Below are 27773 nucleotides of genomic sequence, written 5' to 3' on the forward strand. Positions count from 1 at the left end.
TGCCACCACTGCCTGGCTTCTATATTTAATCTAGTAGCTTGCTCTGTTCTCTGATCTTCACACAAAGTTTATTAGTGTACACAATATATCACCACACTTAACCACTTAACCACTGAGCCATCTCTCCAGCCTGACCCTGGCTTGTTTTTTGTTGTTGTTGTTGTTTTTTGTTGTTGTTGTTGTTGTTGATTTTAAATTATTTGCTAGAACCAGGCATAGTGACATGGTTGGTCCAGGTCATTGGTGGCCAGCACAGGCTCTAGGAGACGTTGAACAACACTAGGGCCCTGCTCCATCTTAGCAGCTAACAGAATCCCAGGGACAGACCTCTGTACCAATATTCTGAAGTTCCTGAAGACAGTATAGTCAGGCCTGATGGAACAGGCCTGGAATCCAGCTACCTGGGAAGCTGGGGCAGAGGGATCACAAGTTTAAGGTCAGCATGAGGAACTTAGACTCTGTCCTAAATGATGAATAAAAAGAGGGCTGGCAGCTGGGCATGGTGGTACACGCCTTAATCCCAGCATTCAGAAGGCAAAGACAGGCAAGTCTTTGTGAGTTTCACACCAGCGAGGGCCACATATTGAGACCTCCCTCGCCTTTAAAGGGTTGGGCGAGGCTGGGGACTGTGGTTTGGTGGTACACACTCATCCAGCAAGCATGGGGCACTAAACTCAATCCCTAGTACTGCGAAAGACAGAAGCCAGAACCAGGAGGCCATGCCTGTACCCTCAGGTTGAGATAGGAGGGCTGCCACAGTTCAAGATCAGCCTGTGCTACACAGTAAGACCCTGTCTCAAACACACCAAAAACAAAACACTAAATACAGTCTTTTCCGAAGGTGAAACCTCTGATCTAGTGAAATGCCTCTCCACTCTGACCATGTATTAGACTCTCTGAAGAGACTCCTTTACAAAAAAACAGTGTCAAGTCAGGCATGGAGGCTCACGCCTTTAATCTCAGAACATGGAAGTCTACGGCCAGCCTAGGCTGCAGGTAAGACCTTGTCTAAAACAAGACAACACAAAAAGCCACGATGACTGAGTTTAATTCCCTGACAAACCACAAACCAAAGGAGAATATGGAAGGGGCATGTGCGGTGCATTGGCACTCACCAAGTGCCCCAGACAATTCAAAGGGGCATACACACTAGGGAGCCCTGATCTAGATGGGTTCTAAAACACTTTCTCTGACCTGGTGACTCCAGAAGTGCCTCTTCCAAGGCTGCAGAGGCAAGGAGACCTCCAGTGCTCAGAACATCAACACCAGTTACTTATTTCCCGCCCTGATTGTTAGCCGTGTGGCCAGCTTCAGATTAGCCACGGCTCTGGAAGCAGGATGCACTTCTGTGGCTTTGCTCCGGTGGCCACAGGTCTTCATTCATACTTGCAGAAATCCTTCAGTCCTTTGGGCAGCTGGAGCCCATCAATGGCCACCCTGTGCACCACACTCTTCTGGATCACCAGACGGCACAGGGTTTGCAGGGACGGCACTGTGGAGAGATGTCTGTCAATCTCGGGGAGTCAACACTAGGACTGGGAAGACCTACGTCTCGGTCCCTTATTTGCCATCAGCCTGGGAATGACTTTCTGCTCATGCTCAGCCTGCCTGGTGGGGCTGCTTGTACAGCTGACATACACCTCTCCCTGACTCTCTGACCACACCTGCTTCCATTATAACACAGCCTAACTCCTGCCTTTACTCACAGCCCAGTACAGAGCAGGTTCCAGCTCAACAAATTCATGACACGTGACCAGAGGTACAAGTGAAAGGTTTACTGGGCTACAATAAGCCAGACCTCAGAATTTAAAAGTTCTCAGTCTGGGGTCTGTGATGGCTCTAAACCGATAGGTCCTAAATCTATGAACAGAATCCAAGAAAGACACAACTTGCCGGGCGGTGGTGGTGCACGCCTTTAGTCCCAGCACTCGGGAGATCTCTGTGAGTTCGAGGCCAACCTGGTCTACTGAGCGAGATCCAGGAAAGGCACAAAGCTACACAGAGAAACCCTGTATCGGAAAAACCAAAAAAAAAAAAGACACAACTCATAGCTGAATGTGGTAGCTCGTGACTCTAATCCCAACCCTCAGCAGGCTGAGACAGAAAGGATTGTCTGAAAGTTTGAGGCCTGACTGAACTACCAAGTTCCAGGCCAGCCTGAGGTAGAGAGTGAATTGGTCTCAGAAAAGGAAAAATAAAAATGCACAAAATTCTCAAGAAGCCCCAGGTCTAAAGTTGGTTTTAGAATCCCTGTCTTAGGCGCTGGTGTGTGCAACACAGCAAGAATGTTTGCCTAGCATGCATGAGACCCTGACTTGGTTTCCAGGACAAAACATCATACAAACAAAATCCCTATTGAAACATCGTCCAAACTAAAAGGGACCTGTAGGGTCTTAGTCGAGCAGCTGAGATGAGTGTACTGAAGTAGGCCCACAGCCAAAGAGTAATGTGAGCAAATTCACAAGCAGACGCCCTAAGCGAAACCAGAATCTCCATCTTCAAAACTAGTGCTGGACAATCTAAGTAATCCTTACTAGCTGGCTGTGGAGTTCTAGCAGGTGCTTGGTCATGCACTGAGCCAGGAGGTCACTACACAGGGATGGAATACGTACAGCCATACTCCAGTTGGACCAGGCGCACACTCTTGGTGGAGGCAAACACATCTACCACAGCGTAGAGGGGCCGGGCAGCGGGCAGCCCCCGGGCACTGGGGCCCATGTCTTCCCCGTTGATGATGATGTGCATGTCGGCGGTCCCATCCTCACGCGGGCAGAAGAGAACACCCAGGCGGCTACGACGCGCTGTAGGAGGCAGCACGTTTTGTTCATAGAGCTGGTCCAAGAGGTGGCTATAGAGCCCTGGCCGGCTGCGGCCCACCAGGCGGTCCCGGGGTATTCGGAACTGCTCGATGCGCAGGTAGGGTTCAACCAAGAGGGCTTGGGGGCGGCTGGGGGCCGCTGACTCTGCATCTGCTTGACCCTCCCGGGGCACGCGGTTGTGGTGGCGTGTGATGGCGAAGACCCAGCTGTGGCCAAGGCTGACCAGGTCAGGCAGTGAAAACTCGGGCACAGCGGCCAGAGTGGCCGGATCCAGAGCGGTCAGGCCAAGACGCAGATGCCCGCACCAGCCCAGTTCTTTTTCCTCTATCTCCACTAGGAATACCTGGCCCGGGACAAGGGGCTCGCGACTGAAGCACACACCGTGGGCGAAGCTCTCCACGCGTGTGGCTCGCGTCCCCGACGGGTCCACGCGGATGTTGGCTCCGTGCACATGATGGAAGCGGGTGGGAGGGGGCTCCGGGCGCGCAGGGTCCCGTGGGCCACCCAACCCTACGAGTTCGGAGACAGCAGCCATCTCGCCGCCGCCATGAGGCAAGCAAGCTCATGTCAAGGGCTATTTTGGGCGGCAGGCTCAGAGGGTGACCGCGGGGGGACCATGTAAGGCATTTCCCCCTTGCCTACCTAACCCCTGCTCAGCCCAGGGGTCCTAGCGCCGCTTCTTGGCATCTCGCCAGTGACATGTCCCCAGGAGCCTGGGAAACCTTGCTGTCAACACCAAGATCATCTGATCTCTGACACCCTAGCTACTAATCGGCGGGGCAGTGCACTTTGACCTGGTAACTGACCGCTCCCGACCCTCAGGCCCGCAGACAAAAAAGTGGACGTGAGCAAACTGTCACGTGATGCAGAAGTTCACGTGACTAGGCCTACACATGACTTCCAGTCCACCGGCGCCTCCTGGAGAGCAAGGACGCAGGGAAGCAGAGGTAAGGAGATTCCCGGGCTGATGGGCAGTGAACGAGGTTCTGGGACCGGGAGCTGAACCCGGGTGAGGGCTTCCCGGGGAGATGCGCACCGGCTCCTCCCCTGGGACTGCTGCACCAAAGCGCCAAGGAGCGGGGAGACCGGTAAACATCCTCTGCCGACGCTTCCTCCCGCAGATGCTCCGAGCCGCGCTGTCTCCACTGCTCTTGCTGCTGCTCGTGTCCTGGATGTCCCGGGGCGAAGCAGCTCCGGATCAGGATAAAATCGATTGCCTCCCCGGCCTGGCCAAGCAGCCGGCTTTCCAGCAGTACTCCGGCTACCTCAGAGCCTCGGATTCCAAGCACTTCCATTACTGGTATGCGGCCCTGCCTACCGAGGAGGGCATGGTAACTGGGCGGGCGAGTTCTGATGACCCCAGGCAGGACAGGGTCTCTTACTTGCATCAATCCTGCCCTGTCCCCTTCCTAGGTTTGTGGAGTCGCAGAAAGACCCAAAGAACAGCCCCGTAGTGCTTTGGCTCAACGGGGGTCCTGGCTGCAGCTCCCTAGATGGGTTCCTTACAGAGCACGGCCCCTTCCTGGTGAGTTGACCTCTGTTCTCTCCCGCTGTGAGAGAGGGCGGGAGACTCGGGAGAGGCAGGAAATGAGGAAAGAGCAGGAAGAGGGAGGAAGAAGGAACCTGTGGCTTCCCAAGAGAAGGAACCTGTGGCTTCCCAAGTTTGTTTTCTTTCTTAACAATTTTGAGCCGGGCGGTGATGGCACACACCTTTAATCCCAGCACTCAGGAGGCAGAGGCAGGCGGATCTCTGAGTTCTAGGACTGCTCTGTTACACAGAGAAACTCTGTCTCAATAACAACACGAAAAACCCAAATTCTATTTTGTTTTGTTTTCTCTGACCCTTGAGTACCTTTCTGTACCTCTCTACGAGTGTGGCAATATGTAAAGAACCTAGCGGTGTGGCTCTTTCCACCCAGCGGCTGACTGGGACTCACACAGTTGTGTCTTTCCTCCCTAGATCCAGCCAGATGGCATCACCCTGGAATACAACCCCTATTCTTGGAACCTGGTACATCTGCAGCTGTGGGTCTTGTGGGGGTGTCTGGGTACTTGAAGGAGTGGGGACCCTCCTCTGCTCATTCCCTCCTCCCTCTAGATTGCCAACATGCTGTATATCGAGTCCCCAGCTGGAGTGGGCTTTTCCTACTCGGATGACAAGACGTATGTGACCAATGACACGGAGGTGAGTTCTCCCCATTTCCCCAAAGGTGGCACAGTGGGGGCGGGGAGGGCATGGCCTTACAGTCCACTTTTGGCTCTGTCATATGCTCTGTGGTAGGCTCCTAACAAAGTCACTTCCTCTTGCACAAAATAAAGTGGGTTGGACTCATCTCTGAAGAACTTGACAGCGTAAACATCAGGTCTCCTGACTCCTCCATCTCCCCATCCCCAGGTGGCTCAGAACAATTTTGAAGCTCTTAAGGATTTCTTCCGCCTCTTCCCGGAGTATAAGAACAACAAACTGTTCCTGACGGGAGAGAGCTATGCGGGCATCTACATCCCCACGTTGGCTGTACTGGTCATGCAGGATCCCAGCATGAACCTCCAGGTGCAAGGCAGCTGCCGGAGGGAAGGGGGACACACCTTGGGGCCGTGACCTTGGGTTAGTCAGGTCAGCCTGGGTGCTCCCTCCTAGCCCACGAGTTGGCCCTTGACTGCTCTGTCAGCTTGCATGCCTCCTAGTACCGGAAGCTTAGCTGCCAGGCTACCACTTAGGTTCTTTCGATTGGCTGACCTCCCCCGCCCGCCACCCCCACACACCACTCCGGATTTCAGCTTCTAGATTGCAGGTCTGGGTGTAGGTCAAGGGAGGGTCCCCCTCATTCTCACCCTTCAGAAGAACCGAGAACCCTGGGTGTTTCGCAGGGGCTGGCTGTGGGCAATGGACTTGCCTCCTATGAACAGAATGACAACTCTCTGGTCTACTTTGCCTACTACCATGGTCTTCTGGGGAACAGGTATGCGAGAGGGCAATGTCAAGGGTGGGTCAAGTCATGAGATCTCAGCGCTGTCCTCCGGCACATGACATTCCTGCTCTGGTTTATGAGTAGGTAGGGTTGGCCAAACGGTTTGATGCTTAAAGGCCAGGAATAGAGACGAAGATTTACAGGCAGTAAGGCGGCTGGGCATGGTGATAAACACCCGTAAGCCAGCACTTGGACACGGGCAGCTGGGCTACATAGTGAGTGTTGGACTTACTTGAACCCAGACTACTTAGAAAAACCTGGTCTCAAAAACAACTATTTTTTTCTTTCTAAAAAGGCCCTGAGGAGGGCTCTCTGTGTGGACTAGGGGGCAGGTTCTCGGGGATTGGGTTTGCTAGCCTGCACACCATACCCTCTGTCTTATCTTTCTTCTCCCCTGGGGTCAGGGTCTGATGAGAGGTTGGAGGGATCTCTGAGCACCCCTGCACACTTTCTGGCCCCACAGGCTCTGGACTCAGCTTCAGACCCACTGCTGCTCTGAGAACAAGTGTAACTTCTACGACAACAGAGACCAAGAATGCATCAACAATGTGAGGTCCCGCCCCTCCCTATGCCCTTCCGCTCTGGTCCTGAGACACGGCTCACTCCTCTCCTTAGGAACCCCGTATCTCTCCAGCTCCATTGCCTCTCTCCTTGGTGGTACTGGCGATGGAACCCAGGGCCTCATGCATGCCAGACAAGCACTCTACCAACTGGGCTGTAGCTCCAGCCCACCCCACAGCCCTTCTGTCTCGGACCTCCCGACATTGTGGTGGTCTCTGCTAGATCCAGCAAGGAAACTGAAGCCAAGGATGCTTAAGCCACTTACTTTAAGTCACGTGGCAGGGAACAGTGGTGCTAGGATTGGACCCAGGCCTGGAAGATTGCTTCCAGTGAGCTTTGGGCTCTCTCCCTGTGGAAAAAAAAAATGGGTGAAGGGTGGAGACAGCAGATGAGGTAGGAGAGCAGTTAATCTTAAGGGGGAGTGGGTAAGGTCATGGAGAACCATGGGGTCCAAAAAACATAATGGTATGTTGTCACAGCTCCAGGAAGTGTCTCAAATTGTGAGCAGATCTGGCCTCAACATATACAATCTCTACGCCCCATGTGCTGGTGGGGTGCCCGGCAGTGATAGGTAGGTGCTGCTGGTTATGCCTTGGGCCAATCCCAACAGCCTCTAGAGGCCCAGCACCCATCTTCCCTCCTCTTCCCCCCGCCCCCCAGGTATGGAGACACTCTTGTGATCCAGGATTTTGGCAACCTCTTCACTCGCCTGCCACTCAAGAAGACATTTCATCAGGTATGCAGGGGCATGGACTTTCCCCAGGGAGTAGGTGTGGCAGATAAGTAAAGGCCCTCACCCTGTGTCCGTGCCCCCAGGCACTGTTGCTGCGTTCTGGGAACAAGGTACGATTGGATCCCCCCTGCACCAACACCACAGCCCCCTCCACCTACCTCAACAACCCGTATGTGCGGAAGGCCCTCCACATCCCTGAGAAGCTGCCCCGCTGGGACATGTGCAAGTGAGCTTCTGTGGCCACTCGTGGTTCAGGAGGTGGCATCAGCAGGGTTCACAGGGTTCACAGCTAGGGCTCCTCAAGCGGGGGGTGTGGACATTCAGGGTGAAAATTAGTTGTGCAGGGTGTTTAAAGGCCTTGACCTCCCTCTTGACTGGCATTCAGACAATTAACTTGGAAGTAGCCACAATGGTTAACATCAGATCCTTGTCTGACATTTGGTGAGTAGGCACCATCCCACCCTGTCACTCCATTGCCACCCAGAGCTGCTCAGTTCATTCCGTGACCCTTTCAAGTGATAACCCTAGCTCGTCAGAACCTGGTGAGGTCTTCCCTGGTTGGTCAGTCCCCATGCTCTACTCTGTCATTGCCTTCTGTTTCTGTCACACCTGCTGGGCCCTACACACTAAATGCCAGCTGTCTCCCAGCCATTGTAACAACCAAAGGATGCTCCCACACATCTCCAAGTTGGGTGGTTTGAGAATCTCTGAATGCCAGCTCCGTTCAGATAAGTCCAAGAGAGGTGGTCTACCCACAGTTGGGAACTGGGAAGGGGCGACTGTTGACTGTCCTCCTCTGTTCTTGTTTTTTTTCCGTGTCCTGTGCACGTGCTCCCCGCAGCTTCGTGGTGAACTTACAGTACCATCGTCTCTACCAGAGCATGAACTCCCAGTACCTGAAGCTGCTCAGCTCACAGGTATGTGGGCGCAGCATAGCAGGAGCCAGCCACGGCTTTACATCACGGTAGCCGTAAGCTCTAGGGCAACATGTCAAGTGGGGCGCCCCGTTAGAGTTTGCCCCCACTCCACCCCACCCCCACCCGGTTGTTGTTTTATGTCGTTATTCCGAGACTCTGTCTTGCTATGTAGCCCAGGCTAGCTTTGAATACAGCAATCCTCTCTCAGTACCAAGATAAGAGGTGTGTGCCAACACGCCCAGCTCTGGGAAAGTGTCATAGGTGTTCTCAGCTGCATTTTCTGTCTGTAAAAATGAGCCTAATAAGCTGGGCATGGTGAGTCATATGTGTAAGCCCAGCCCTGGGGAGACTGAGGAGAAACCTCAAGTTCTAAGCCAGTCTGGGCTCATGATGAGACTGTCTCATTTGGGGTATGGGGATATTTTCCTCCCTTACTGGACATGTAGTATGCAATCAGAAAACATGAAAATTTCAGGTTCCTGTTATTAGCTGGGCTTCCGAATTCCCGGGGAGGTAGGGCTTAAACCAGGGAGAGGCTGAGAGCCTGGGCCTAAACCACACTCCTGTTTTCCTCTTCTCCTACTCCAGAAATACCAGATCCTACTATACAATGGCGATGTGGACATGGCCTGCAATTTCATGGGGGATGAGTGGTTTGTGGATTCCCTCAACCAGAAGGTAAGTTTGTGCTGGGTGGTGGGGGCGGGTATGCCAGGAGTGACTGTAGTCTGCAGAGGGCAAACCTGGAGGACTCTCCAGTCCTGAGGTCTTGAGGGCAGCTGTGAACAAGGATGGCGGGAGCCACTGGCTGATGTCTCCCTGATGGGACAGATGGAGGTACAGCGCCGGCCCTGGCTAGTGGACTACGGGGAGAGTGGAGAGCAGGTAGCCGGCTTTGTGAAGGAGTTCTCCCACATCACCTTCCTTACCATCAAGGTAGGACGCTGAGGCCAGAGGGAATATGGCGGGACCTCCCATCTTTACCCTCTGGCTTTTGTTTTTTCTGGGTCACTAATTGCGCATCAGGGCAGGCTTTCAGGGTGAAGAGGAGAAGAAAGGTCTTGGGATGAAATACCAGGGGTGAAGGGTGATAAATATTGGGGATCCAAATCTCATAAAGCGTTGCTCCCCAGGGTGCTGGACACATGGTTCCCACGGACAAACCCCGAGCTGCGTTCACCATGTTCTCTCGTTTCCTGAACAAGGAACCGTACTGAAGAGACCCTCGGGAGTCCTCCATACCTCATTCAGCCCCTCCCAGCCTCTCTCAATGGAGAGGTCCTCCTTTATGGAAAATGCCCCTGTGGGGCAGGTCCTGCTCTAACATCGTCTCTGACTTCCCAAGCCCTGTGCATCCCAGCCTGGGCCTCAGGGCTTCACAGAGACAGCCTAGGGGCAGTGAGCACTCTGTCCCCCGCCACAGCTCAGTGGCCTGGCCTCCCCCGACCTGCGTTAATGAATGCCCCGTCCCAGGACCCCAACAGAGCTCTAGGGCAGCCCGTGGAGAGGGGTGGATGGATTGTAATTGTCGGTGGACTGATCATGAAATTAAATCGGGTACAGCTTCAAACCGAATTCTTCTCTGTGGCACTGGGGACACTACTGGCTGTGGATGGGAAGGGGGAAGGGCTGCTGCTGAGAAGACTCAGTTCCTCAACGCCAGCTCCCGGGTGGGACAAAGGACTCAGGCAGCTGCTGTGGAGGGTGGAGGGACGCTGGAGTCCACAACGGGGCGGCTCTTGTTGATCACTTCTCGAAGCCCTTTGGCAAAGTGGAGGTCAGCACCAACGGTGAGGAAGCCCTGGGAAGGGGACAGCGAGTCTCACTCACTCCTTCAGGAGTTTGGAGGCAGCCTTTCCAAAGAAACACAAAAAGACTCGGCAAATCTCAGGGGCCCAGCTCCTCTGCCGTGTGTCTCCTCTATACCTCGGCTTTGCTTCTGAATAAAATCCCTTACTACTTTAAGAAAAAAAAAAAAAAATAGCCGGGCGGTGGTGGCGCACGCCTTTAATCCCAGCACTCGGGAGGCAGAGCCAGGCGGATCTCTGTGAGTTTGAGGCCAGCCTGGGCTACCAAGTGAGTTCCAGGAAAGGCGCAAAGCGACACAGAGAAACCCTGTCTCGAAAAACCAAAAAAAAAAAAAATAGGAAGGAGCAACTCGTGGAGAAGAGGCTTTGGGGGCAGATAGCACTGGGGTGTGGGGAGGGGAAGGCCCTGGTGTGCATCCTCCCTCCCACACAGTCTACTTACAGCGTGGTTCGTCACCACCTCGCGCACAAAGTTGATGCCCTCGGGGAGGGGGATCTGCACCCCGCGCCAGGTCCGCTCTGTGGGTGGGAGAGGCAAGCTCAGTGGGATTCCCCGTAGCTGAGCCTCTGCCCCCATCCTTCCTCACACCCTCAGCCCTCACCATTGAGCATGGGCATCACTCCAATTTGCAACAGCGTCTTCAGCGGGGCCTGCAGTGGGATCAGCTGAGGGGAAAAGGCACAGACAGGAATGGGTGGTGGATTTGTGTGAGCTGCCAGCCTGCCCCAGGGCCCCGGACCCACCCACTGCCATTCCCAACTCACTGCCAGAGACTCCAGCGCAGACTGATTCGAGTAGATTTGAAACCTGTAAGAGAGAAACGTGCCCTGTGTCCATGTAACCTGGGAACATCCTTTCCTTCGTCCCTACCTAAAAGATGGCCCCAGGTGTCATCCTTCCCGGTCCCACCGAGTCATCTTTCCACTTTCCACGTAGCTGCCATTGCCCAGGGGTGCATCCCTGAGGGACTCCTCGGAGCCGATTTTCATTAGGTGTGATACTTATCATTTGTCAAGAATGCCTACTTGCCAGACTAGGTCAGCAAGTACGGTTTGTTTTATCCAATGACATTCAACAATGTTGACTCCCTGTCAGATACTAAGGTTATTCAAAAGATTAAAATAGGACTTGCAGCGCCGGGCGGTGGTGGCACATGCCTGTAATCCCAGCACTCGGGAGGCAGAGCCAGGTGGATCTCTGTGAGTTCGAGGCCAGCCTGGTCTACAGAGGAGATCCAGGACAGGCTCCAAAACTACAGAGTAACCTTGTCTTGAAAAACCAAAAAAAAAAAAAAAAAAAAAAAAAAATAGGACTTGCAAAAGGGCACAGTGTGGGTAAGGATGCCTGCCACCAAGCCTGACTGCCTGAGTCTGACCCCGAGGGACACGTGATAGAGGAGACAATGGATTCCCACAGATTGTCCGCTGACCACATCGATGCACTCCATGGCACTCGACCACCCACACACAGAAGTGCATGTGCACAAAGGAGCACGCATTTGCAAATTAATTTTAAAAAGAAAAGCTAGTCAGGCTGGTGTCTCCCTCTTTAAACGCCAGCACTCAGGAGGCCAGCCTGGTCTACATCGTGAGACCTTCTATCAAAAGGGGGTTGGGGACACAACACTGGGAGGTGGGCTCAGAGCTGAAGAGTGTTTCCTACTCTTCCAGAGGATCTGAGTTCAATCCCCAGCACCGGCGTCTGGCAGTTCACAAGGCTTGTGACTCCAGCTTCAGGACATCTGAAGCACTCTTCTGACCTCTTCGGACACCCATGCACACATGGCATTTACACACACAACACACATATAAATAAAAACTAGGGACTGGAGAGAGGCTTCAGGGCGCATACTGCTCTAGGGAACCAGCACCCATCTCAGACAGCGTACCCCTGCCTGGAGCTCCAGCTCCAAGGGGGGCAGTGCTCCTGGCCTCTGGGCACCCGCACTCCTATGCATGTACCCACACTCTCACACACATATATATATAATTAAAAACAAACTATGACTAAAAATAAATCTTAAAAAGTAAAGTTGGGAGCCGCCACAGAGGCACAGGCCTTTCATCCCAACACTCTGCCTTTAATCTCAGCACTCGGGAGGCAGAGGGCAGGAGGATCTCTGTGAATTCTAGGTCAACCTGGCCTACATGTGAAGACCTTGTCTCTAAAAAAAAGCACTTGGGAGGCAGAGGCAGGCAGATCTCTGAGCTCAAAGCCAGTCTGATCCACAGAATGAGTTCCAGGACAGCCAGGACTACACAGAGAAACCCTGTCTCAAGAAGGGGGTTAATAAAAAAGAAAGAAGCCGGGCAGCGGTGGTGGCGCACACCTGTAATCCCAGCACTCGGGAGGCAGAGCCAGGCGGATCTCTGTGAGTTCGAGGCCAGCCTGGGCTACCAAGTGAGTTCCAGGAAAGATGCAAAGCTACACAGAGAAACCCTGTCTCAAAATACCAAAAAAAAAAAAAAAAAAAAAAAAAAAGAAAGAAAGAAAAAAAAGAACCCTGAAATGCAAATGCTGGGCTGGAGATGCAGAGCCTTTTCCTAGCATGTATAAAGCCCAGTTCCATTCCCAACGCCACATAAATATACATACATACATATGCTGCTGGCACATACGTGTGGTGTGTGTGTGTTTGCATGGGTAAAGGTGCACATGTGTGTAGGGGTGTGTATGCACGTGTGCACGTGGAGGCTGGCGGTCAAACTCAGGTCATTTTTCCACATACACCATTCACCGTCTTGTTTTGAGACAGAATCTCTCGTTGGCCTGAAGCTCCTGGGTTAGGCCAGGTGGCTGGGGATCCCCGGGCATCCTTCTGCGTTCTCCCCAGTGCTGGGGCGACAAGCCATTGTCTCTAAACCCAGGTTTTTAGGTGGGTTTTAGGCATCAAACTGAGGTCCTCGTCCCTGAATTCATTCAGCTGAGCGCTCTCTCCAGTCCTTGGGATGTTCTGTTGTCGATGATGTTTTGAGACAGTCTTGCTATGTAGGTTAGCCTTGGATGGCCTCAAACCCACTGCAATTTTCCTACCTCAGCCTCCCAGGTGCTCGAATTACCTGGCCAAGCGGCAACACTGTCCACACAGAGTGACTCAGTCCTCACTCACAGCCCTGAGAATCTGGGACTTTCAGAAACTGCTTGTTGCCGCTGCCGATGAGGAAACCGAAGCTGGAGAGGTGACTTAAGTCACGTGGCTGTGTGGACTAGACCCCGCCTCTAGATTCCAAGGCCCCACTTCCCCGCTACCCAGCCTTGGCTCACTGCAGCCTCTCAGCCTAAGGTTGTTCAACCTCAGGAGTGCCCTGTCTGCACTGTCTACAGTATAGCCACTAACTAGTTAATGAACTGTGACTGCAGCCCAAGTGCTGTTTCGTTATGATTATCCACATGCAGAGTCGCACATGGCCAGGGGAACGACGCTAGATACTCAGCCCTAGAGAGTAGACGGTATTTTTACCCCGTATGTAGCACAGCAGGAAGTGAGCCTTGGAAAGATAAAATGACTTGCTTCAAGGTCTCAACGGCACTCGGCTGAGCAGAGGTGGAGGCCCGAGCCAGTGGTTCCCTCCTGTTCGCCGCCGTGTGAGGACGGGTGTGTCACTGACCTTACTGAACCAATTTGCTGGTCTCTAATAATCCCTGCTTTGCCTGTTTCCAGATGCTGGGAGAGTGCAGAGGAACTGCCTGAAGAAATCACTGTTAGCCAGGAATGGTGACACATGCCTGTAATCCTCACACTCGGGAGTCAGATCTCTTTGACTTTGAGGTCAGCCTGGCATATACGCCGAGTGCCAGTCCACCCAATACTACATAGTGAGACCTTGTCTCAAAAGAAAAAAAAAAAAGATCAAAGCACTTTGGGGGTGGGGGAGATGTAGTTCAGTTGGTATAGTGTTGTCCTCTAGCATGCCCTAGGCCTTGGGTTCAATTCCTGAGCTCTGTATAAACAGGACATGGTGGTGTGTGCCTGTGATCCCAGCACTCCGAGATGAAAGCAGGATCATCATCGGCTACATAGTAAGGTAGATTGTGGATGTGTAGGTGTGCGTATGTGTGTACATGGCATGCATGTGGAGGTCCTAAGGACAACCTCCAGGGTCTTGGTCCTTAGGTGCCTCCCACCTCTTGTTTAAGACAGGGTCTTTCATTGGCCTGGAATCTCATCACATAGGCCAGGCTAGCTCTCATGTGAGCTCCCAAGGATCCACCTACGTCTGGTCATCATCACTGGGATTAAAGGCATGTGCCACCGCGTTCAGCTTTCCCCGGGGAGTCTAGGGATTCAAACTCGGGTCCTTGTGCTTGCAAGGCAAGTACTTTACCACATGAACCATCTCTGCATCTTTGAGTTAAAATCTTCTTTTATTTTTAAGATTTATTTATTTTTGTTTTATGTGCACTGGTGTTTTACCTGCATGTATGTCTATGAAGGTACCAGATCATCTTGAATTGGAGCTATGACAGTTGTGAGCTGCCGTGTGGGTGCTGGGAATTGAACCTGGGTCCTCTGGAAAATCAGCCAGTGCTCTTAACCATTGAGCCATCTCTCCAGCCCCGAGTTAAAATCTTCTTTATTCATTCATTCATTTTGAGACAGGGTCTCACTATGTAACTCTAGCTAGCCTGGAACTCACTGTGTAGACTAGAGTGACCTTAAACTCCCAGAGATCCTCCTGCCTGTGTTCTGTGTTTAAAGGCAGTTCAATTTTGTACGTACTAACCAGGTCAGCCCCCAGCTGGTTGGAGGCTTACAGGAACAGCTCAGTTTTAGCCCCACGGCTCTGCTGGGCAGGTGTCACTACCCTGGAGATGTTAAGACTCAGGAGGCCCGCCCGCCCGGGCTCCTTATCGACTGCGTACCTGCGAAGGTCCAGTTTCGTTCGAAGCGCCTTGCCTCGGAGTGTCATCTTAGCACTGAGACGGGCTTCCTGAAGAAGGACACGAGGAGACATGACGGACTGGAAAGCTTCACGGCCCACTTCCCACTCACACACACACCCCCGCCCCCTCATTCTGGGGCCCATACCATGATCATCTTAGACAGCTCGACTTCCGGCAGCATGGGCGGGGCCAAGGTGATGGTGACACTGGCGGTGACGGAGATGGTGGTACCCGAGGGCTTGATGGTGCATCGCGGAGGGCTTGTGGCCTGCAGCTTCAGCTTCAGTGGGGAGTTAATCACTGAGGGGCTCTGGGGACAGAGCAAGGAAGGCAGGTCACAACCCCAGACTGTTCCCTGGTGAGCACTGGGGAGGGTGGGAAGCAAGGGATTGCAAGTACAGACCTGTGTGTCGTCAGCCCACGCCCTTCTGACCTACACCCAGCCCCCATGAGTTGGTCAAAATAGTGTCCTTCCTTCCTTCTCTTTTGACTCTCGCTATGTTGCCGGGCTGGTCTTAAACCCCTGGACTCCAGACTCCTCCCACTCCAGCCTTCAAGAGCTGAAATGATAGTATCCACCCCACACCTGACTCCCCCTTCCTTCCTCCTCTACATTTAATCCAGAATCAAATCCCAGTTGGGACTCCCCAGGGATGACCTTTTTGCATAAACATGCCAACCCCTGCTCCTCATCTCTGAGCTGCTCTACAGGCCACGTAACACTATTAAATGAGTGTGCTTACTCATTGCTAAACGTGATTCTGAGCCAGGTGTGGTAGCAAAACCTGTAATCCCAGTCTTTGGGAGGTAGAGGCAGGAGGATCAGGGGTTCATATTTATATATGTCTCTCAAATTTGAGGCCAGCCTAGGCTACATGAGATCTAGTCTCAAAAACAAACATTCCCTTAAGTATAATTCTGAACACAGCATACATACACAGTAGCTCACTTAAGTCTCGAACAACCAAATGAGCCAAGTATTATTATCCTTATTTTGTGTATGTGCCTGTGGTGTGCGTGTGTGTGCACACATGTGTGTGCATGAACGTATGTTCTTGCTACAGTCAACTTTGGTGTCTTTCTTTATCACTTCCAACCTTATTTTTTGAGACAGGGTCTCCCACTGGACCTGGAGCTTGCTGATTCAGCTGCACTGGCTGACCAGCAAGCCCCAGGGATCCTCTTGTATCCTCCCCAAAGCTGTGACCGGCTGCTGCTCCCAGCTTTTAACATGGGTGCTGGGGATCCAAGCTCGGGTCCCATGGTTAAGGCAAGCACTTTGCTAACTGAACCATTCCCTCCAGGGAACTGAGGCAGACAGAACAACGTTGAGCAAGGCTGTGTGGTTATTCAGCTGCAGAGCTGACAGACAGCCTGGAAATACAGTCTTGCGTGTAATTACTCAGCCATTGCATTGACCATGACGATGACCGCAGTAACAGCAACAGCTGTTTTGTTGAACATGTACTCCATAGCAAGTACTGTTCTAATTACATGGTGTTACTTCATTGAAAACTCATGACCAGACAGGCAGTGGTGGTGCATGCCTAGAATCCCAGCACTGGGGAGGCAGAGGCAGGCAGATCTCTGAGTTTAAGACCAGCCTGGTCTACAGAGTGAGTTCCAGGTTCCAGGATAGCCCTGGCTGTTACACAAGAGAAACCCTGTCTCGTAAAACAAACAAACAAAAAGAGAAAACTCATGACAATCTGTGGGATGTCTTTCTATATGCTGTGAATATGTGTTGCTCTGATTGGTTGATAAATAATCTGCATTGGCCTATGACAGGGCAAGATGGCCTCAGGCGGGAAAATCCAAGGCAGAGAGTGAAAGGAGAAAGGAGAGTAAGGGGAGACGCCAAACCGCCATCCAAGGAGCAGCATGTAATGGGACTCAGGTAAAGCCAAGGAACACATAGCGATACATAGATTAATAGAAATGGGTTCATTTAAGATGAAAGAGCTAGCTAGCAAGAGGCCTGCCATAGGCCATACCGTTGGTAATTAATATTAAGCCTCTGAGTGATTATTTTATAAGCAGCTGTGGGACCTCAGGGCTCGGCAGGACACAGGAAAACTTTTAGCTACAGTTATGTGTGTAGAGGAGGCCCGCGTGACCTGAAGTCACTGGGACTCAAATTCCTGTCACTTAGAAAATTGTATGTCTGTATATCAATGTATGCAGTACCCTCAGAGACCAGAAGAGGGCATTGGGTCCTCTTGAATTAGAGTTACAGACAGTTAGCTACTGTGTAGGTGCTGGAAACCAAACCCTGGTTTCTCTTTGAGAGCAGTAAGTGCCCTGAGCCACTAAGCCGTCTCTCCAGCCCCACGGAGTATATATTTTTTAAAAAATGTTTGTAGACTGGGGATAGAACTCAGAGGCAAGCATCCTACCAACTGAGCTGTATCCCTAAACCTGTTTTTAAAGGTTTTCATTCCCTCTCTCCTGACCCATTAAATAAAACAAGTAAATGAGTATACTAAGCACCCTGAAGGCCCCTACCCTTGGAAGGCTGCTCTGTGAAGGCGACAGGACAGGAAGTAAGTGCCAACCCTGCTTCACAGAGTGGGAAACAGGCTTGGCAAGGTGAGGGGACTTGGCCACAGGCAAAAGGTCAGGCCTTCTGTTTCCTCTATGGCCAGCGCTGGAGATCTCCAACTGTACCCTCCACCTACCACCTCACTGTTGTGTAGGTGAAGTGACCTCCAACCCCAGCCACACCCCTGCCTCTAGCCAATACTCACCAGGAGAACAATGCTCCCAAAGTAGGTGGCCCTCAGAAGCATGTCCAGGTCACTTGGCACCTGAACCGGGGAATTAGGAATGAGACAGGGTTGTTGGCCTCTCCGTCATGGGCCCTTCTTACCCAGCCACAGACAAGCCTGGTATACCTTGTCGCCAACAAGCGTCAGCTGCAGGGCTCCCGCCTGGAAGTAGCTCTCCATGGCAGAGTCAAAGAAGAACTCAGAGAAGGCCACATACACCATCCGCTCCTCCTCCTCCAACTGTGGCTCCACTGCCCTGTTGAAGAGGCTCCAGTTCCCCTCAGTCAGGGGGAAGAATGTTCCCTGGGATTGGGAGTTCAGGGTCAGGGTCAAGGCAGATTGGATTTGTGCCAGGCGTAGTCAGGAGCCATGGAGAACTGGACTGTGTGACTGTTCTGGGTGGTGGTGGTGGGGGGATCGGGGGTCACGGGTTCATCTCAAAAGGCATTGCAAAGAGGCTAGGAACACAGGCGGAGTATGGCAGGGGGCACAAGAAGCAAGACATGGAGCTGAAGAGATGGCTCAGATGTTAAGAGCATGTACTACTCTCCCAGAGGACTGGGGTTCAATTCCCAGCACCCACATAGTCGCTCAACAGTCTGTCAGTTCCGGAGGATCTGAGTCCCTCCTCTGTCCTCCACAGGTACTGCATACACATCACTGCACTTACACACAAATTCACACACACAAATAAGCCCAGAAAGAAGCAAAGAAACAAAGCGAGAAAAGAAAGGCCGAGAGGACCTTTATATAACATGGCACAGGAGAGGTCTGAGTGGTCTTGGATACTAGCCAGCGGTAATCACAGCTGCATTTGCATATCCATCATGGCCACCCAGTTCCAGGTACTCAGGGCTCTCCTCTGCTTGTATGATTTTGAGATGTGGTCTTCCTGTGTAGCCCTGGCTGCGCTCATCATGGCAGTCCTCCTGCCTCAGTCTTTTGTGTGCCACCATGCTGCTTCCTTCGGTCTGTCTAACAGAAGGCTCCTTTGGTCCACACCACAGCCCTGGAAGGCATGTTATCTCACTGTGCTCTTTGCACTTATTAGGAAAGAGGCACAGATGGGTGACGCAATTTGCCTAAGGTCATGCTGCTGGCCCAGGGTAGGATCAGGATTTGAACTTACGCCAGTTGAGCTTCAGAGTCTTTAGAATATTCTGCTGCCGACCACAGAAAGGGAGGAGCAAAGGTGGTCACATACCAACAAGTCTTCATGTCCATCAAATGAACCCGGCTGGGGTGCCCTATTTCCTGGGACCTACTCCTGCTGGACAGAAGCCCTGCCTGCTCTCCCCCTCCCTATAATAAAAGACTTAAACTTATAAAAGTCGCCTCCTGTGGGCCACACATTTCATTCTTCAAATCTGTGAGATAACCTGAAAGTTGTCAGGCATGGTGGGACACACTTTGAATCCCGGAACTCAAGAGGCAAAAGCAGGCGGATGTCTGTGAGTTAAAGGTCAGCCTGATCTTCAAAGGAGTTCCAGGCCAGCTAGGGCTACATAGTCTAAAAACAAACAAACAGACCTTGAAACCTGCTGGCTCAGGGTGGCTTTGGTGGCTGTCCAGTTTCCTCTAGCCCCCTATCTAAGCCCACCTTGGGCAAAAGAAAGGCCTCCATCAAATTCAGAGACGCCCCAGTATTTCCTGTGTCTTGATGATTTCCTGAGCAGGAACTGAAGGGAGAACCCATCGGGAAGAGACCTCACATTATTATTCCAGCCATTCCAGCTGTCAGAAAGGCTGGAAGGTTGAGTCTGGGTTCATCACTCTCCAGTCAAGCCTTGAAGACCAGAGGAAAAAAAGTCCACCGAGCCAGTCACAAATGGATGCAGCCTGAACCTTTTAAGGACGCTAATGGGTTTTGATTCAAACATTTTAACATGCCCTTCTTTTCAGCCCTGTCCTGGTCCTCTGCCTAGAGCTTGTAATGCTGAGCTGTAGAAATTCCTGCCTGTTCCCACTGGAAGGGAATTGTTTCCTCCATGCAAGTGCCCCTATCCATTTCTCCCTAATCCTTTACTCCGCCCCCCACCCCACCCCCATCACATTACTATCCAGGTACCAGTCAAGGACCCTCACTAATCCATCTGTGGAACAAACGGAGCTACTGAGGAACTCTCAAGTTCCCTTAGACGGGGCCCACTGGAGGGGTACACCAACTGCCCACCTGACAATCCACTCAGCTCAAAGAAGCCAGATTGACAGCTACCGAAATTCCCTAAAGGCAGTCAGAGCCCCCCTTGGGGTGGGGGGATGAGAATAGGAGGTAGGAACAGGCCACGCAGGGCAGGGACCCCAAAGCCGCAGCTATGAGAATGTCCTGGCTGGAGGAGGGACACAAGGAGTGTCCTCTGCTCCCGGCTTCCTGGTGTTCGGTCACTGCTGCCTCCAGCGAGGCGATGGCTACAGAAGTGACTGAAAGCAGGGACTCACCTGGACACGGTGGGCAGGCCAACCGGACTGACCAGCTCACCCCCCTCCCCACACCTCACCCCAGTTCCTACCATCAGTCCTCTAAAAAGGCCCCAGACTAGCCGCTAAGTGTTACCCTACTTCCAGGGACCTCTCCTGCTACCCAGGAACTCGTCACTCCATCTCCTACCTTCTCTATAATAAAATACGTATTTCTATAATTAAAAAAAATGTTTTAATAATACAGCTAGACTTTCACACCCACAAATTCAGCTCTAATTAAAAGCAGCAGTTAGGGGAAGGAGAGATGGCTCGGTGGTTAAGAGCACCAGGTGTTCTTCTAGAGGATGTGGGCTCAGTTCCCAGCAACCATGTGGCAGCTCACAGCTATCTGTAGGTCTAGGTCTAAGGTATTAACACTCTCTTCACACACGCAGTGCACATACATGCAGATAGCCAAAGCCACTTATATACAAAACATAAAAATAAATCTTAAAAAAAAAAAACAAAAACATGGTTGCTGAGCATGGTGACGCACACCTTTAAATCCAGCACTCAGGAGGCAGAGGCAGGCGGATCTCTTAAGTTTGAGGCCAGCCTGGTCTACAGAGCAAGTTCCAGGACAGTCAGGGCTACACAGAGAAACCCTGTCTCAAACAAACAAACAGCACTGTCCGGCTGGCACGACCGCTCATCGGCTAAGAGAGCTTACCGAGAGCCCTAAGGACCTTAGTCTGATCCCCAGGACCCCAGGTGGAAGGAGAGAACCAACTCCCACAAGTTGTCTTCTGACCTCCCCATGTGTGCCATGGCATGTGTCTGCACACACACACACACACACACACACACACACACACACACACACACACACAATTGTATCTATCAATGGACGTGTACAGGCTATGTGTCACACAAATATGACACCATTTTAAATGATGAACTTGAACATCCTCAGACCATGGTACCCATGGAGGACTTGGACTCAGTCCCCCTCAGAAACCAAAAGAAGACTGTCGGCACCTGATTCACAAGGTTGGGAGAGGCAGGGGATGGGCAGGGCATAAGCAAGTCCCTGAAGCAAGGACCTTTGAGGGGCACAGCTGGGCAAGAGCTATTAGACATAGAATACAGTTCGAAAAGTGGGGCTCGATCTCCAGATCCAAGAGGCTGAACCCAAGCCTGCAGCAGCAGCAGCAGCAGCAGCAGCAGCAGCAGCAGCAGCAACAGGGAGCCACAACAGAGCAGAGTTAGCCCTGCAGAGCCCTGCTCAGCCACAGAGAGAAAGGAAGCTGGTTGGCGGTCAGAGGTCACAAGCAACCAGCCCAGGCAGCTCACCCGGAATTCCATATCCAGATTGCCGTTGGAGACCACAGGATCCTTCACGAGGGAATAGTCAATGCCGACAAGCTCATCCACAGGACTCCGCACTGCAGGAAGGGCCTCAAGTCACTCCAGGCTGGGTGACACTGGTCTGGTGCTCAACCTCTCCGTCTTTCCTTCATAAACAGTGACACTCCCCCCCTCACAAGATTGGCTTAAAGGGGGAAACACCGAGAACCTGGGGTGGTGTACACACTCAGCAATGAAGCTAGTGTTCGTTCCCCTACTACCGTGACTACTGGAAAGGATGCATCAAATCATTAAGCAAGATTGAAAAGGAGGGGCCAGTGAAATGGCTCATCAGGTAAAGGAGCTTGCCGCCAAAGCCTGGCAACCTGAGTTCAATCGCCAGAACCCATACAAAGGCAGGGAGACAATCAACTCCATAGTGTTGTCCTCTGACCTCCACACACACACCATGACATGGGTATACACACACACACACACACACACACACACACACACACACACACACGTGCCCATGAGTGCACACGCACAGAGTTAATAATAATGTGTTTTAAAATGCTTAAGATGGCAAAGGAGTCATTTCTCCTTCCTTCCTTTTCGATGCCCTTGATCTAGTGAGCCTGAAGGACAAAATGGCTGATCCACAGGGACAGACAAGGTGGCTTAGGAAGGAGGGATTTATGTCAATTGAGCACCCATGAAATGGAAGCTGGAGACAAATGGGGCCCCGTGATCAGCAAGCACATACTAAAGACCTTGACAACTCCTGGGGGAGGTATTGCCAGTCAAACTAGGAAACCGAAAGCCCAGAGAGAAGTTTTCTTACCTAAGGTTAGACCACAGGTCAGTGACACATTTGAACCCAGGACTGTTCCATGGCTGGACTTGGGAGGGGCCTGTTCTACAAGGCTGTATGACAGCAGCATACAGCTTCCTTCTAGCCCTAGCCCCAGGTTCAGTCCTGGGTCAGGTCTCCTGGGCCCACCAGCACTGACTCACCGGGCACCGTGTCCAGGAGAGAGTTGAGCAGCACTGTCCCAGCGTGGTAGAGCACAGGGCAGATCTGGGGGACAAGGCGGGAGTCAGGGCTTCTCAGAGCCAGGCCACCGCTACTTTGTTACCCGGGTCTGTCACCGCACACACCTGCTGGTTGAGAAGGAACCGCATCCCAGAAGTGATGAACGTGGAGAAGAAGTTATATATCCCCCTGCGAGGAGAAGAGAGCCTGGGTTAGCCCAGCCCCTGCCCCGACCACAAGCCAGGCCCCAGAAAAATGATAGGGCCCAAAAGAAAGTTACAACAGGGACTCCTTAGTCCCAGCCAGCTCCTCAACAGAATCCTCCAAGACCCAAGCCCAGTCCCTCTCCAGCTTGACCCCCAAGGCTCTCTCCTCTGCCACATGCCTCACATCCTCACAGCCGCTCAGAGATCCCCATGTCTAACCTGTACACTCCCGATGCCCTCCCCAGTGTTCCCGCCCTCTGTGGCCTCCTGACTGGGCTCAGATGCCTCCTCTTCCAGGAAGCCTTCTCAGATCACCCTCCACCGAAATCCCACCACCCTGAACACTGTCTTGATTCCACTTCCTGGGTCCTCACAACAACTATTTAAATCCTTCTCCCTGAGCTCTAAACTTTCTAAACCTTCAGGGTCCGGGATCCACTACACTTGTTGAAGAAACAAAACCTGACAGGAACAAACACCAGGTGACAAATCTAACCCATTTCCCTTCAAAATATCATCACCAGGACCCCAGAGTCCAAAATGTCACTTTGTGTTATTATTGTTGAGAATGAAGTACAGGCCCAGCTGTGCACACCGATCCTGTCAGTTTCGGGATGTTCTGGGTTTTGCTTGACACAAGTTCTCACTGTATGGCCCTGACTGGCCTAGAACTCATGGCCTAGTCCAGACTGGTCTCCAACCCACAGACCCTCCTGCCTCTGCCTCCTGAGTATTGGAATTAAAGGCGTGCACCACTATGCCTGGCTCCAGTTTATATTGTCTAAATTCAAGTGCTGGTGATTGGACCCAGGGCTGTGTGAATGTTAGCCAGGCAGTCCACCACGGAGTCAGCTCCAGCCCAGGGTATACTAATCCTAGCAATTGCTCGTGATGATCCAGCAAAATAGATTCCCATTCTTCTCCCCATCTTCCAGAAGACGTTGACGTGCTGAGTTTTGGTGACTTGCCCTAGTTCACACAGCCAGGAAGTGGGGGGACAAGGGTTGGACACATTCAGTGGGATCTCCAAGCTTTACATTTTTCCTTTCCTGAGCCTGTGGGGCTCCAAAGGTGGGCAGGTACCGGGGCTCGGACTTACCTGAAGGTTCCCCCGAAGGCCATATCCATTCTAGAGACAGAGGCCTCACAGGAGACATTGGCCACTTTAATCCGACCAGTGGGATCTTGGGAGAGCTGCAGACCTGTGCGGATGGACACACCCTCGGCCGAGGCATTGATGTAGCCCCCATCATAGCTGCCAAAGGGGGGTTCGTGTTCACCCCTTTGGGAGATTAACTGAGGTGTCACTACCCTTCTCTTTACCCCATACAACATGATACCTCTTTTTTCACGTGTGTACAAACTGTTTCTGATCATATGTGTCCCCATTGCCCTCTCATCCCACTCTGCGCCTGAACCCTTCTCCCCAACATGAACCACCCTGACATTCAGGACTTTTTTTTATGATCCAATGAGTTTAATTAGTGTTGTTTGCATAAGCATGGGTTCGGAGCTACTAACTGGAGTATACTCAAAGTACCAGCATCTACAACACTTTAGAAAAATCACACACACACACGCACGCACGCACGCACGCACGCACGCACAGCCATTCGCTGCCCACAGCTCCTCAGCTAGGGGTGGAGACTCATAAATCCTCCTCATACTTCCTTCTTATCTTTACCAGACATCCCACCAAACCCCCCTCTTGATTGGGAAAACTGAAACCTGGGAAGGTTAGTGGACACTGGGCCCCAGGCACCAACCCCGCCCTGAGCGTGCAGGGTCCTCACAAGAACCAGTAGAGAAGCTGCCTCCGGAAGTGCAGCCCCAGGGATGCATTGGAGATGTGCAGCAACAGCTCCTGGTCCGGCTGGAAGTGGAGCTCCGAGGAGATCAGCTGCAGCTGTGTGACCTTCACACTGCGGAGGGAAGGCGGGTGTCGGGTCAGTCACCCAACACGGGACTCCTCCCTGCTCTTCCCACTTCAGGCTGGGGAAGCTGGTGGGTGAGATTCTAGCTGCCAGCTGGAAAGCTGGGTGGGAGGGATGGAGTTTTCCTTTGCCCCTCAAGCGCCCAACCTGCATTGGGTAACTCAGAGATCTGCTCTCTGGACCCAGGGGTTAAAACGGCCTTCTTCTTTTCTTACGTATTTATTTATGTTTAAAGGGCAGGGAGTCACCAGATGTGGTGGTACACTCCTTTAACCTCAGCACTCAGGAGGCAGAGGTAGGCCATCTCTAAGCTTGAGGCCAGCCTGGTCTATGGAGCGAGTTCCAAGACTGCCAGGGCTACACAGAGAAACCCTGTCTTGAAACAAAACAAAACAAAAGACAGGGAGTCTCCATTTGTTACTCAGACTGATCTTGAATTTGTGAGCCCAAGGGATCCTTTTCAGGAACTACATATGTATTTATATTAAATTACGCACACACACACACACACACACACACACACACACACACACACAAACATACACAGAGGATTTGGTTTAAAAAAAAATGGCGCACGCCTTTAATCCCAGCACTTGGGAGGCAGAGGCAGGCGGATCTCTGTGAATTCGAGACCAGCTTGGTCTACAAAGCGAGTTCCAGGACAGGCGCCAAAGCTACACAGAGAAACCTTGTCTCAAAAACCAAAAAAAAAAACAAAAAAGCCAGGCATAGTAGCACACGCCTTTAATCCCAGCACTCAGAAGGCAGAAGCAGACCAGCCAATGTGGGTGGAAGGCCAGTCTGGTCTACAGAGTGAGTTCCTGGCCAGCCAGGGCTACATGATAAGACACTACCCAAGAATAAATAAATAGGGGCCAGAGAGATGTTCTGCATGGCAGCTCACAATTCTGTAACTACAGTTCCAGGGAATCCAACACCCTCAGGCAGACATGAATGATGACAAAACAATGCACATAAAATAAATTATTAAATCTTAAGAAATAAGTAAAATAAAAAGATCTATATATAATCTTATTGCTTGCAACTCATCCTCTGCCCAAACTGTGATTGCTAGACCTGTTTTCGTTTTGGTTTTTTCGTTTGTTTGTTTGTTTGTTTTTTTAATGTTTTTTTGAGACAGGGTTTCTCTGCATAGCCCCTCTGTAGACCGAGCTGGTCTCGAACTCAGAGATTCATTTCATCTATGCTTCCCGAGTGCTGGGATTAAAGGCGTGCACCACTACCGCCCGGCTTTGTTTTGAGTTTTAAAGCCCAATTTGGCATTTAACTTGTGATCCTGCCCCAACCCCGTCCCCTCTCCCCGAATACCCGGACCACAGGCGTGTGCCAGACTTACCTTTCCACCTGGTCCTTTGACCCTGCCTCCATCACCTTAACTCCTCACACAGCACAGATCTCCCATCTCCCATCCTAAACTTCCTCCCTTTTAGCTCCACCCTATGCTGAGACTCCACTCTCATCCACTGGCCAATTCTTCCAGCGCATCTCCACAGAGTTCATTGACCCAAGCTTCAATTCTACTGGTTCGTATTCCCCTTTCTTGGGCCGGCCTATCTCCATCCGTTACCTAGTAGCCCCACCGGTTCCTTAGAGTTCCACCCAGTCTAATTGGCCACGCCCCGATCTGCCTAGCCCCAGGGGTCTCCCAGGTCATCCCGCCCACCTTTGAGGCCTCGCCTCAAAGCCCTACTTACTCCGAGATGTTGTAGTAGAAATTGCCCTTTTTGCCGTGCAGGTCCGGGATGGTGATGGTCTCCAGCTCTTGCTCCAGAAAGCGCAGCCCCTCCTGCTTCACTGGGGTAGTACGTAGACCCTCAGCTCCTGCGCCCACAGCCAGAGCGTCCCACCCGGTCCACGCTGCCCGCTGCGCGCCTTACCCAGCTCCAGCGCCGCGGAGGTGACGCGGATCTTGCAGCCCGGGAGCTCGGCATGGGCACCTGCCAGGAGCGCTAGGAAGAGGGCCTGGAGCAGGGCCATGGCGACCAGGCCTGGGGGCGGGATGGGGTCGCAGGTGTCATCTGGGGGGGCTCAAAACTCCTTGGACGGGCAACTAGAACGGGGTGCTGGCCCGGACCGTTACTCTCCATAAAACTGTTCGGGGACACTCGTGAACCAATAATCTTGTCTTCATTTGCTAGATGCAGAAACCGAGGCCCCGAAGCGCGATGCGGCTTGCGCTCTGCCTCCAGAGGACTTGGGGATCCGTTCCCTCGTGCAACATCCGCGTGACGAGTTTGGACCTCAGGAGGATGAAATCCCCCATCCCCCCACCACCACTTTCCCTTTTCCTTAAGAGGAGGGCGTGTGCTGGCTTGTATGTTGGTATGGCAACCACCACACGCGCATTCCTGCTGAGTGCTTGCGGTCTCCCAGGCCGCGCGCAGGGGTGGCCCGGCTGACCGCTATCTCCTGGGTTCCCCGTCTCCCCAGGCTCTCCCAGGTCCTAAATCTCTCCCGTTCGGCCTGGTGCCCCATCCCAATGCCCTCCTTAAGGATATCCGCTCTCCTCTCTACCTGGGTTCTGTGGGCCATGCGGCTCAGGAGGGTCTAGGGGTGCGATGGGGACGCGCCCCAACTCACTTAGTGTTGGAGCTGGGGGGACGGCGCGGTCACGCGGGACGGCAGGCAGTGCAGGGGATCCGGGCGGCGGGGTCTGGCGGGCAGCGCGGGTCCAGCAGCCTTTATAAGCCTGGGCCTCCCGACCCCCCTCCTGGCTGCTGTTCTCCCCTCCTCCTTGGGGGCTGGGAGAGGACGGGGCGGGACGCTGGCAGCCGGGAGGGTGGAGAGAGCAATACCGAGCTTGTGACAAGCCCGGACAAGTGGGGGGACTTGCTCCTAAAAGAGCGAGAAAAGTGCGGAAGGCAGCTGGCCAAGCCACAGCTGTCAAAAGCAGCTCTTCCTGCACGCTCTTCAGCAAACCCCTTCACTTTACTGGGAAGCCTCAGTTTCCTCATCCAGCACAGAATCATTATGGGAACTCCCGCTTCGGCATCCGTGCAAGGCCCGAGCCTGGTTTCCCTTTCCTTTCCCTCATAACCATCTCCTTGCTGGCTTTGTTATGGGACCCCAATCTATCAGAGAATTTTAGGGCCCTGGGACCTTCTCTTGGGGGAAGCAAGTCCTAGCAAGAATTTGAAGCCCAGGAGGACACCACAGGGACAACTAGAATCACGCCAGAGGGAGGTTCCTTCCTGGGGAACCGTGAATTCCTTGGTGAGCCCGTGGGGCTGGCTGCTCCACACAGTACCCCTGCGCCCCATGCGGTGCCCACATAGTTCCAAGCACCAACGTGGAAAGTAGAGGAGTAGATGCTGGCTACCTTTTTATAGCCTTGTGGGTGGGCAAAGAGAATGCTTACTGAGCACTCAG

At 52.5% G+C, this 27773-nt stretch overlaps 3 protein-coding genes across 3 annotated transcripts; 1 reads left to right on the top strand and 2 right to left on the bottom strand.

The window, feature by feature from the left end:
• Neurl2 (neuralized E3 ubiquitin protein ligase 2) lies at positions 1-4446 on the bottom strand. Its single transcript, XM_059261910.1, has 2 exons — positions 2613-4446; positions 1-1492 (listed from the first exon to the last, which is right to left on the bottom strand). The coding sequence occupies exons 1-2, from the start codon at positions 3352-3354 to the stop codon at positions 1377-1379; spliced, it is 858 nt and encodes a 285-aa protein (XP_059117893.1). The 5' UTR covers positions 3355-4446; the 3' UTR covers positions 1-1376.
• Positions 3636-9569, top strand: Ctsa (cathepsin A). The gene is made up of 15 exons (XM_059261909.1): positions 3636-3766; positions 3941-4119; positions 4233-4344; positions 4780-4830; positions 4918-5004; positions 5215-5370; positions 5688-5779; positions 6252-6336; positions 6829-6920; positions 7010-7085; positions 7166-7308; positions 7924-7999; positions 8588-8677; positions 8831-8935; positions 9133-9569. The coding sequence occupies exons 1-15, from the start codon at positions 3713-3715 to the stop codon at positions 9214-9216; spliced, it is 1482 nt and encodes a 493-aa protein (XP_059117892.1). The 5' UTR covers positions 3636-3712; the 3' UTR covers positions 9217-9569.
• Pltp (phospholipid transfer protein) lies at positions 9503-27104 on the bottom strand. Its single transcript, XM_059261911.1, has 16 exons — positions 26985-27104; positions 26282-26392; positions 26099-26198; positions 24243-24371; positions 23549-23704; positions 22369-22432; positions 22225-22288; positions 21214-21305; positions 17587-17763; positions 17440-17499; positions 14838-15002; positions 14672-14739; positions 10573-10615; positions 10410-10473; positions 10250-10326; positions 9503-9800 (listed from the first exon to the last, which is right to left on the bottom strand). Exons 2-16 carry the CDS (start codon positions 26379-26381, stop codon positions 9684-9686), a joined length of 1476 nt encoding a protein of 491 aa, XP_059117894.1. The 5' UTR covers positions 26382-26392; positions 26985-27104; the 3' UTR covers positions 9503-9683.
• Between the last annotated feature and the right edge of the window lie 669 nt (positions 27105-27773).

This window comes from Peromyscus eremicus, chromosome 4 (genome assembly GCF_949786415.1).
Source record: "Peromyscus eremicus chromosome 4, PerEre_H2_v1, whole genome shotgun sequence".
NCBI lineage: Eukaryota > Metazoa > Chordata > Mammalia > Rodentia > Cricetidae > Peromyscus > Peromyscus eremicus.